Here is a 12,157-nt window from a genome sequence, read left to right as displayed (position 1 = left end):
TCCCACATACTCCTTATTTGGTAATGGGTGTGTGTGAGACTGCCGCATAGCATAGCCAAGACCAGAAGCTGCGATAACTCTGGTGGCTACCATTAGCAGCTAACTTTTACTCTCCGATTTTTACATAAAAATGGAATTATGGATTATAAATAAAAACAATTATTACGCAGAAACATTATCAACCTATGGATTAAACGATTCAGACGCGTTTTTTCACGTTTTAATGCCATTGAACAAGTTTTTTGATCAGATTGACAGCTACTGTGAGACGATCTCCCGTAAAAGCTCCGTAAAGGTACGTGTTGTGATGTCTGTGTTTGCTTCCCCTGTCGCGAATTCGGATCACTCAGTGATGATACTATATACCTAAATAATCTGTGGAACCTCAGTTTTAATCGGATATCTTGTATGTGCAGCTACGATAAGTAATAAGGGTACTTTTATCTTGAGTTCTGTACCAAAGTGCGTTAGCATTTTTCGCTCAGGGGTCATTTAGATGCTTCTTATGAGACTTGTGTTTTGTTTTGGTAAAAATTGTTTGTATCGTCAGTTAGCTGAGATTATTCCCGTTAATCTGGTATAACACATTAATACGTTCTTAAATATTAAGATCCCCTGAGACACAGTGTCGTGAAAAAAAAAAAAAAAAGGACCCGCCGAGGGGGACCTTGGGGCTTAAGAAAAAGGCATTTAAAATCAGTCATTCAAAAGAAAAGCTAATACAATAAACATTAAAAGAAAAAATACATGGATAAAAGTTACAGTGCAGTCTAAGATATGAATAGTTCAATTAAAAGCCTCGGTAAAAAGAAAAGTCTTCAGCCTGGATTTAAAAGTAGTCAGAGTTGCAGCGGACCTGCAGGTTTCTGGGAGTTTGTTCCAGATATTTGGAGCATAATAACTGAACGCTGCTTTACCATGTTTAGTTCTGACTCTGGGGACAGAAAGCTGACCAGTCCCCGAAGACCTGAGAGATCTGGATGGTTCATCAGAATCTGAATCAGAATACCTTTATTAGTCCCACAGAGGGGAGATTTGCAGCATTACAGCAGGAAAGAGCCACAGACAGCTTAGTGTTGCATATCTTACATGCGTTAAAAAAAGTACTAAGTTATAATATAATAAACAATATGCTAAAAAAAGATAAAAACTAAAAAAGTTACATAATTTTCAAAAATACAGATCAAAAACAAATCAAATCTACAAATCCTGTAGCAGTTCTTAGGATTTAGCAGCCCGGTATATATTAGTTATTAAAGATGGCTGTGACGGAGCGGATCACAGAGTGACTGACTCCGCCACTGACAGCCGTAGCGGCGACACACACACACACACACCAAACATTTCCTGCTCTCTTCCGTTCATCAATAAATCAGGTTAAATCATCACTAAAACCTTCACCTTTTCCCCTTCCTTTCTGTAGCGTGACCACAAGTGCACGTTTGTGAGTCTACAATTATTTCAACATACATTTAACTATATTACACCATACTTACGTGGGGAGCGGCGGGCGGAGTTTCACCGCCGTCTCCCCAGCAAAGGGAAGGTGGAAAAGACGGAGGCGCATCACTTCCGTGAGTTAAATAGGATGCAATTTATTATTTATTTTGTGTTTATTAATTAGGGGAAATGACTGTTAAGAGGTAGTTAACCTGTGTATGTTTGGTGCAGATAGTTTCCTCATGTTTGAAGTCTGCACCCTTAGCAAAAAAATCTATAGAATACTATAGAAAGATCTATGGACGAATTCTATAGAAATGTTCTGTAGAATACTACAGGATTTTTGCGGATATACTATAGAAATGTTACTATAGATTCTGGGAAATAATCTATAGAATATAGTACTATAGAAAATATATACTGTGTAGATGGTTTTTTTGTAGAAAATAATCTATAGAATCCTATAGAAAAACCCATGGATGCTTTCTATAGAAGTGTTCTGTAGAATACCATTCTGTAGAAAACTATAGAATTAGTGACCTATATTCTATAGAATCTGTGGATATTTCTATAGAACTTCTTTGAGGAATACTATAGCATTTTTGCAGATATTCTATAGAATTTACCTATGGATTTTACTATAGATTCTGCAAAATAATCTATAGAACAATCTATTGATGTTTCTATAGAATTTCTGTAGAATATACTGCAGGATAGTGGCAAATATTCAATATAATTCACCTATGGATTCTACTATAGATTCCACCAAATAATCTATAGAATCATATAGAAAATTGCTATTGTTTTCTATAAAATTGTTCTGCAGAACAGTACAGGATTGGTGTAGAAATTCTATAGAATTAACCTATAGATTTTCCTATAGATTCCATAAATAATCTATAGAAAATCCATGGATGTTTTCTATATAACTGCTCTGTACTCTATAGAATAAGCTCTACAATATGAATGGACAATACAGAATCTTCTATAGCTAACACCACATGTGTTGTGACATTATATAGAATATTGAATTATATAGCAATGCCTGATATTGAGTCACATACAGCTATATATTTGATACATGTTTTAGAGAATGACCCACAGTAATTATGTGTTACATGCCATATAATAGACTGAAAAACAGAGTAGAGTACTGCAGACTCCAATGAGTTGTTTGTAACAGACTCACACTAACAATAGCTATTGTTATGTCACTTAGCTTTAATCTCCAGTTGTAACAGATAATTAGTTACATAACAAAAGTGATCAACGTATACATACAGATGCAGTCACAGAAATTCTGGAGCATTTACATCAGAATACAATAAAAATTGTGAAGCATGGCAGTGAGTAAAATATGTTACTATCCAAGCAAATATAAAGTACCTTAAATAAGCATGTGTGTTAAAAGTACCAAGATTAGAGCATACAAACTGAGCATAAATGTAATAGAACATTGGGCTATATACATTTATTATTTATATTTATTTATTATATCCCAATATACAAGGTTTAATATAATATTGTTATGCCGGTAAGCTACTTTTTCGCAAGTTATGCGAATTTGGGCCAAGAGACCTTCTGGGATAATGAAATGAATGATGAATCTGTACTCTATTGGCTGGCGTCTGGAGCAGGGTTTCCGTTAGCCGGTAATTACCGGTTTTTAGCTGGTAAAATTTATTAAAAACCGGTAAATTCAAAACCTGCCGGTCAAAATGTTTGGTAATAATTAGGAAGGCTCCGATAGATCGGCCACCGGTCATTATCGGCCGATATTCACTCTTAATAGTTTGATCGGTGCTCTATATAAAAAACGATCAGGAGAGCTGGATCTGATCGATATGGACATAAACGCGAGTGAAGTATAACCGGACCCGAGAGAGAGATCAGATCAGCTGCTGAGTCTGACGGAGACATGCAGCTCTGCATAATCACCTGAAGCCCCGCCCACTGTTTAGCGAGCTGCATGAGAAACTGACGGGCTGTCAGGAGAGAGAGAGAGAGAGGGGAAAGGAGATGATCCGTTTCTCCCGTGTTATTATTCAAAGTTAATGTAAACTTTTGAATAATGTACGTTATCTAGGCTACTACAAGTAGTTTGTTTGAATGTAATAATGATGTTGTTTGTTGTTTGTGGAATCATTTATTGAAAAATGGATCTGAATTAGTCGATCTGTTACGATTATAAACTGAAGCAATATAAAAATGAGCCCTGTGAACTGAGTTTTAAACTGAAGCATATCTGCTCATAGTCCGGTAATTACCTGCTAACGGAAACTCTGCTACACAACTCTTACTATTATTATTGAAATATGACCGGTAAGTTTCAAATTTGTCCGGTAAAATAAATTCTGCCCGGACATTTGACCGGCGAGAAAAAATCCTGGCGGAAACCCTGGTCTGGAGGTGTTGCCACTTTCCTCGCCGAGACCACTTTGGCAGCCCCATTCAGTTTCTGGCGGATGGCCAGCCGTACCTCCATGTCCGTCTTGGTGGCGAAGATTTGTTTTGCTGCCGCTATAACAGAATAATATATTGAAATTTGCATTAAAGCCATTCACCAAAGAATATTGATTCATGAAGGTAATAAATCAATCAATTTTTTTTAATGCAATGGTTAATATAAATAGTAATTTAATCAGTACATGTATTCATATTATAATAGATGGTCGATTTATGACTATATATTACTACACAGAAACTCTACAAATAGTTCACTTAATTCCCAGCATCACAACATTGTTTTCCACTACACTACAAAATATGTATATCTACCATGTACTTGGAAGATTTCAACTTGCACATGATTTCAATATAAATCTACTTTATTTGCCAAGTTGCATCATACTCCCACCTAACACACTACGTATATATGACGTAGTGGTTAGGTACCGTTTAGGTAATGTCTTGAAAATACGTAGTATTTACATAGTACATGTTTATGCACGTACTTCAGCAACGTTAGGCCAACTACGTAGTTATATTACGTTGTGAATACGTAACAAGGACACGTAGATGTTTATTTGGTGATCTGAGATTTGTTTTTGTACATATTAGTTAATTTTAACGTTATTTAATTAATGCATAGAAGCAATTTTCTCCATAGAACAAAATTATTAGTTTTTGTATGTGTATGTGAAAATTGTGTGAAAACTAGAATACATTTTACTAAAGTAAACTGAACAAGTGTGCACACTGCACACAATGTATAGAGCAGTTGCATGGCGGTTTGGCAGTTGGAATCTTTGGTACGATCTTTGTTCAGATTTTGCGCTTTTACAGCGGGAACTACGACATGTCTTGATAAAATATGACATGTTTCTTTAATAGTCATAGAACATGGATGATATGTGAAGCAAAGTTTAGCACAAAGTAGAAACAAACATTTGCAGGGGAAGCCGAAAGGTCATGAGAAAGTGCCCATTTGGTAATTTCACTACGTAGTAAAAAAACGTATCTGGCAGTCCAGAAATTCTACTAAACCACTACGTTGTAACTACGTAGTTAATACGTAAATTTGTTAGCTGGGACTATTGCTACATATCAACAAATCTTACCAATTATTTCAGCAACCTCTTCTTGTGGAATGCTGTCCTTCCTCTTGCCAGCATCAGACTCCTTACTGGCCTTGTAGCCAGTAAGTGAGTGCTTGGCCATGTACTCTGTGCAATACAGGCCATGGAGGAGGTCATTGATGAATTTCTGCAGCGAGGTGGTCGAACATCGCCTAATCTGCCACTTTGCTATTGGGAACTGCAATGAAATCCAACAGCATAATATTGTATTTTATTAATTGACTGTGACAAGTAACAAATAATAATAATAATAAAAAAATATATATATAATAATAATGTACCATCTAATATCCACACAGACTGAAGCAGGTATTACAATTGATGATATTGGAGTTTGCAATCGGAATTTATGCTGCTATAGGTTACAGTAGGTGGATGATATTGGAATTTCAACGTATATTATAATGGTGATGGCGAAATGGATCTTTAGGCCACCATTTTGCACAATCTCCAGGCCAATTAAGAGATCTGGAATAATGAAATGAATGATTAAACAATTCTCTACTCTTTGAATTGATCTGCTGCTGACGGTACCAACCACTTCGCCACGGAGGCTCAATTTTGATATAATTAAAATTGAATATACAAATTGACACAGGCACTGCACCATGACACTAGTCCAGCTGATGGGTTTGGAAGTAATACATCTGGAATTCTCTTCCTACTTAGCGGAAACATCAAATTGAAAAGATAATCTCTGTAAGGCACGCAAGGTAATAACTAATTAACTTCACATCCCAATAGTATGCAGTGTTTGTTAGAAAAATGTGCTCAACCCTTTTGGCGCTAATTTTATATTTTTTGTGCATTGCTCAGCGCTGGATATTTCATATATGTATTTCAAATAATATGTATTTCATATATGTATATATTTAGTTCATATATATATATATATATTTGATATATATATATTCCATTCATATATGTAGGCCACGAGTGCATTAAGGTCAAACGTCGACTAGTCACCTGCCGCGCCGAAAGAGTTAAACAGAAAAAGCTGGTTTGTTGTAAATAATTAAACACTGCATGGCCCAGAGACATGTACAACCAAAATCCAGTGTGTACTAGAATCGTTACAATTATAACAGAAGCCCAAAAGACAGTAAGAATTATTCATAAAAAATGTAAAACTCATTAATTTACCTCAGCGTACTTGACTCTCGATTGAAGGGACTTGGAGGTGTCCTCATGGGCATTGTCATATCTGGCAGCTTTGGAGCTGGCGTGTGACATAGCAGCTCCAATTTGGCAACAACATCTCCAGCGACTGGAAATATTCATTGGCACATTTCAGACATGGGTTCGAAGTACATATTTTTTCTAATGTAAACTTAAAACATATTCATAAACATTTTATATATAAAGGTTTTGGAACACAACAGCATTCAGTTTTCATGCATTAGCAGAAATAATGCAAATCACCCATCCTCCATGTTTTGGACTGCTACTGCGATCAGACCCGCCAGACTGTCTTCCCCCCAATGTAATAAAACAATTATCTGTAATGCTGAATAAGTGAAATTGAACACTTACTTTTGTTCATTCTCAATGACGCCAGCAATGTAGCTTTCTCCTCCTCAAGGATGTCTATTTGTTGTTGAAGTAGTTTGCATTTGCGGCATTCCTGGTCGGGATGCGAACATGCGGCTTCGGGCGGTCCACTGTTGTCGTGGCTGTGTGAATACTTTTCCTGCAAATAAATATTTATTAATTATTTAAAACTAGGTGATGTTTCTTTTTGCCCATGGCATGACACAATTTTGGGTAGACATACTTACATAAATACATACACACCTACATACATAAGCAAAGTACAAATAAAGGTACCAGAAATGTTGGTGTTTAATGGTGTATATAACCAAATATAATGGTGTCAAACGGCACAAAAGTTATACTTCTTCTATATGTGTTACCATTACACCCTGCAATACCACTACGCTGACAACAATGTAGCCATATGCACGAGTATCAGAATTTCAAAAACCACTAGTCCTGCTGGCGAGTTGTAAATTATCTTGAAGTTCTACCCTTGTAAATAGATATTGTATATATGTTTTTTTATTTATTGGACCGCGGACATAAAATTATAATACATAGTACATAACATAAACAATAGTGAGTTGCATGCTTACTATTGTATTGAGAGTACACTCCACTTAGTTGAGCTTATATATATATATATATATATATATATATTTACCTTCAGCTGGTCCAATACCGATGATGTCATGCTGCTCATTGTCTTCTTCTTCTTGGCAGCGTTTGAAGGTGGTTTGGGAAGGGATGGTTCTTCCTATAACATAGAAATAAATGTATTGCCTTATATATATGCAACTTGTCATGGCTGATGAATATAAGTTATAAATAGTGAATATAATGTAATATGGTGAAATGTTGCTATGGATTAACTTATTTCCTCAAAAGCTAGACACTATATTAACTGTATCTCACTTCCACAATTTAATTAAACAGGCCAGCATATATGCATGGTACGTTAGATGAAACCCAGCCACCATGGCAGTAAACATCACTCCTAAAACTAGGATGCAATTATAAATTATATATAAACACGTTTATTAAACTGCCATATACTGCATATGACTGACAGTATGATGCAGACAAACACAAACCACCAAATCTAAAATGGAGAAATGTAAACAAATTAAATTACATCATGGTCTTCGATGTCCGAGAGCTTCCTCTTCGGTTCTCTCTTCCCTCGGCCCAGTTCCGGTGACTGCAGCTCTGCACTGCCTAACCGCACAAACTCGTCCCTGTGCCGCAGAAGCTGCTTACCTTGAGCTGAAAAGAACAATAATAATATAATATATACAGGAGTGCCTATATATGTACATACATCGATCCCGGTAGTCTGAGAATATAGACATTGCAGTCTAACTGGGACCCTCAGGGTGCTTACAAATATCAATGTTTCTCACCGGCTAGCACACACACTTTTTGTCCAACATTTGTTTCTTCTAATTATTAATTACCACACAATGTACTGGACAATTTACTCCATTCCCCGTATACTACACACGCAGCCTCATCTATAGCAAGCTTTATATGATTATAGATCTAGTCCATTCCATTCTATGGTGGCGCCTCGTTTATTTAGTCTTAAGTCAATTGAGACAGTTACATGTAGGTAAATTCTTGCACAATACTTCAATATTACTTGTTGACTGCTTATTTGTGTAATGCAGCAGTCGGACCACACACTAATTAGATTTTTTGGAATTAGCTAAAGTTATTTGGCAAAACAAGTGCCCCCCCTAAAAATGCCAAATAACTTTTTCCAGACACGCAAGATATGTGGGACTTTTGGTTCCATGATTCAGAGCAGAGATTGATCTCAAAAGATTCAGAGCAGATTCAGATTGATCTCAAAAGTGTGAGTAATTTCCGATATTATAAAGCTCATATACTATTTCCAATATTATTTCATAAAAACGAAGCTATGAGTGAGGATACATTATTTAGACATAGCTCTATTAAAACATCTATAGATAGATATATATGTATTGTGTGGATTCTGCTTACCTGCAAACTTGACCACCTTAGCCAGCGACAATTGGATATCGCTCCCCTCCACTCCGCCTTTGGGCCACGCCACTTTAACAACAGTTTCATTCTCCGACACGGATTCCATTGTCAAAGACGAAGGCTCTTGGATCCACGAAACCTTGCCGATGTCAACCGCATTCTCATTAAAAAAGTCAAAGAGAGCGAAACCCATTTTGTTTGCCATCTATATCTATTCCACAACTAGTTCTTGAATCTTGGTAAAGCTGATACAACATACAAATAGAAAAATCAGTGATAATGCGTTCAACTTCAAAATAAATATATCTCCACTCTCCAGCGATCAAAAATCCCGCTAATATACTGCATTGAACTCTGGGTACGAGGTTTCGAATTGTCCAATCACATTTAGGGTAAGTCCCGATCCACTTCTGCCGGATAAGAGCTACGCGCTCATTGGATGATCCACGGGATGACGTCATTCCATTTCCGGTTCATTGAGTGTGTGTGCTTGTAAACTTCCAGTCTACGTTAGAGCGGGAGACGCATACAAGGACTTCTCAGCAGACATCGCACCACGAAAAAAAAAACGAATGGCTCACTACTCAACTCAACGACTAACACTCTTTCAGAGGATATGTTGGAAATGCACACATCATATATATTTTTTGCACTTACTTTCTGGATATTGTACATCTGTTCATCTGTTATATAAACTAGCATTACTTAAATATGCAGAGAATAATTGAAATGTTTAAATATGTATTTTTCCCCCCGATATAACATCAACCTATGTTTTGTAAAAGTTTATTAAATTAATCTGTAAAATGTTATCATATTGTGGATTTATTAAATTATGTATTTTCCTTTGTTATTTATGTGTGCGTTTGTTTTGAGGATATAATTCATTAGTACCTAAACATAGTATGGTATAACTGCTTTTTGTAATGAAATATACAATTGGTTTGGGAGCAAGAAATATTTTAATCGTTGTTGCCCAGGCTTGCCGAAATGAATGGAAACTTATCTCCCGATTATAACATTGTGTAACTTGCTGCTGTTAAATACCGTCAAACTATGTGCAATATATACATAATTTAATTGGGCACATAATCCAGTATACATTTGTAAAGATTTCAAAGGGATCTACCCGTACAGCTTTTGCAAAGCAGCTCAGTTCCACAAAATGATGTAGATTACTATGATTTTATGACGAGTTTTATATCATTCTATAGAATTTAGTATAGGTTGCACCAGAGAAAAATGTTTTCTTTGAATGCTATAGATTTCTATAGATTTCTACAGATATGTCATGAGTCGGTTCTGTCCTATAGAATTCTTTAGATTGTTATAGTTTTAATTATAGAAGTTTATAGAAAAGTACAAATGTATAGTATTCTACAGAATGATCTATAGATTTCTACAGATATGTCATGAGTCGGTTCTGTCCTATAGAATTCTTTAGATTGTTATAGTTTTAATTATAGAAGTTTATAGAAAAGTACAAATGTATAGTATTCTACAGAATGATCTATAGATTTCTACAGATATGTCATGAGTCGGTTCTGTCCTATAGAATTCTTTAGATTGTTATAGTTTTAATTATAGAAGTTTATAGAAAAGTACAAATGTATAGTATTCTACAGAATGATCTAGAGATTTCTATAGATTTCTACAGATTTCTTTAGCATGGCGACTATGTTCTATAGATTTCTACAAGATTCTATAGATTTCTACAAGATTCTATAGATTTCTACAAGATTCTATAGGATTTTATAGATTTTTTTGCTAAGGGCAGGTCTCGGAGCTCTGCCAACAGGAACTACTCTCACTGATGAAAGACTTTCTATCAGGGCAGCAAAGGCGAGAGGAGTTCCTGTTGGCAGAGCTCCGAGACCTGCGGACTTCTGGTCCAGCTGATAATCCGTTGCCTCAATCAGACGCCGATAGCCAGCCTGATCAGCCAACGCCTGAGTGGAGGCATTATGCGGAGCCAAAAATCCCACCGTACCAGTGCGGTGAGGACATTGAGAACTATTTATTGCGGTTTGAGCGCATTGCCAAAACGTGGAGGTGGCCAGAAAGGGAGTGGGCATGCCGGCTCGTTCCACTGCTGTCAGGGAAGGCATTGGAGGCCTATACTGCAATGGACGAGGAGAGAGCCCACTGCTATAGAGACCTGAGAGAAGCGTTGCTGACAAAGTTCGACATCTTCCCAGAGACGTATCGGCAGCAGTTCCGATCCATGGTGGTACCGTCTGAAGAGAGCCCCATTGAGACCTACCATCGCCTTAAAGGTCTCTACCGGCGCTGGATTCAGCCAGAGCAGCACACCAAGGAGGAAATTGCAGAGGCCATCATCGTGGAGCAGATGCTTCGGATACTCCCACCGGAGGTGAGGACCTGGGTGAAAGAGCATGAGCCTACAGAGGGTCTTGCGGCTGCCAAGCTGGCGCGCCAGTACATCAACGCTCACAGAGGAGGACCACCTGCACGCTCAACCACTTTCACACCCCAACCAGCATTCCAGCCCGGCAAGGAATCGACCAGAGTTCTCCGGATATCCTAGCACTGCCCCAAACCAACAAGGAGCTGGTAAGGATTTAATTTGCTATTACTGCCAGCAGCCAGGCCACATAGCTTCTGTGTGTCCCCTACGCAAAGCTAAGGTCACAGGCGCTTGCTATGCACCCCGGGCAGAGTTGGGGCCCATTGGGGATCAAGAGGAACGTGTTCAACGTTATAAAGCTGTCACTGTTAATGGCCAGCAGGTCACTGCTTTGTTGGATACTGGTAGCTTCATGTCTCTAGTGAAGCAAAGTCTTGTGCCAATTGGAACTATGGACTACAGCAGACAAACAGACATTTTGTGTGTTCACGGGGATAAGCATCCGTATCCCAAAGCGGACGTTTCCGTGATCATTGATGGACAGTCGTACCTGTTGAGTGTGGGGGTGGTACAGAATTTGCCTGTTGATGCAATCCTGGGATGGGATTTACCAGTACTCTTGGACTTGCTGCATGAAAAATAACTCTCTGTGAAAACATAGGCTTAGTCGGATGATTTAAGCTCCAAAACTTTATTTATAACAGCAACAAAAGAATATATACTGTATGATAAAAGTGAAACAGTATAACTTAAATAAACAAAATCAAAGTTACCAAAGTTGGTTGTCTATTACTCATGGAGTAAACCCATTCTAGCTGTTGCCTTCACTGCAACAATCTCCCGAATGATTCTTCCAGGGCCAACACCGTCCCTTTTGTACCCATAGCCCCTCCCCACAGGCTTACTGTCAACCGGTTACACAATTATCTCCAAACCACATTGTCAACATAAATGTAATTTCCTCAAACATGAGGAAACTATCTGCACCAAACATACACAGGTTAACTAACTCTTAACAGTCATTTCCCCTAATTAATAAACACAAAATAAATAATAAATTGCATCCTATTTAACTCACGGAAGTGATGCGCCTCCGTCTTTTCCACCTTCCCTTTGCTGGGGAGACGGCGGTGAAACTCCGCCCGCCGCTCCCCACGTAAGTATGGTGTAATATAGTTAAATGTATGTTGAAATAATTGTAGACTCACAAACGTGCACTTGTGGT

At 37.6% G+C, this 12,157-nt stretch overlaps 1 protein-coding gene across 1 annotated transcript; it reads right to left on the bottom strand.

Annotated features, from left to right (window-relative positions):
- Positions 1–6,157: 6,157 nt before the first annotated feature.
- On the bottom strand, positions 6,158–8,923 carry LOC117537252. Its single transcript, XM_034202418.1, has 5 exons — positions 8,562–8,923; positions 7,690–7,820; positions 7,219–7,311; positions 6,552–6,708; positions 6,158–6,285 (listed from the first exon to the last, which is right to left on the bottom strand). Exons 1-5 carry the CDS (start codon positions 8,767–8,769, stop codon positions 6,158–6,160), a joined length of 717 nt encoding a protein of 238 aa, XP_034058309.1. The 5' UTR covers positions 8,770–8,923.
- Positions 8,924–12,157: the final 3,234 nt, after the last annotated feature.

The sequence above is a fragment of the Gymnodraco acuticeps genome, unplaced genomic scaffold, assembly GCF_902827175.1.
Source record: "Gymnodraco acuticeps unplaced genomic scaffold, fGymAcu1.1, whole genome shotgun sequence".
NCBI lineage: Eukaryota > Metazoa > Chordata > Actinopteri > Perciformes > Bathydraconidae > Gymnodraco > Gymnodraco acuticeps.
This window is presented reverse-complemented; position numbering and strand designations above follow the sequence as displayed.

What these genes read in the sequence shown, in the direction of transcription:
- LOC117537252 (XM_034202418.1), bottom strand. Translation starts at nt 8,769, where the DNA reads ATGGCAAACAAAATGGGTTTCGCTCTCTTTGACTTTTTTAATGAGAAT. An exon ending in TAAGGTGGTCAAGTTTGCAG is followed by an intron (nt 7,821 to 8,561) that starts GTAAGCAGAATC and finishes TGTTCTTTTCAG; the next exon opens with CTCAAGGTAAGCAGCTTCTG. An exon ending in GTCATTGAGAATGAACAAAA is followed by an intron (nt 6,286 to 6,551) that starts GTAAGTGTTCAA and finishes GAATATTTCCAG; the next exon opens with TCGCTGGAGATGTTGTTGCC.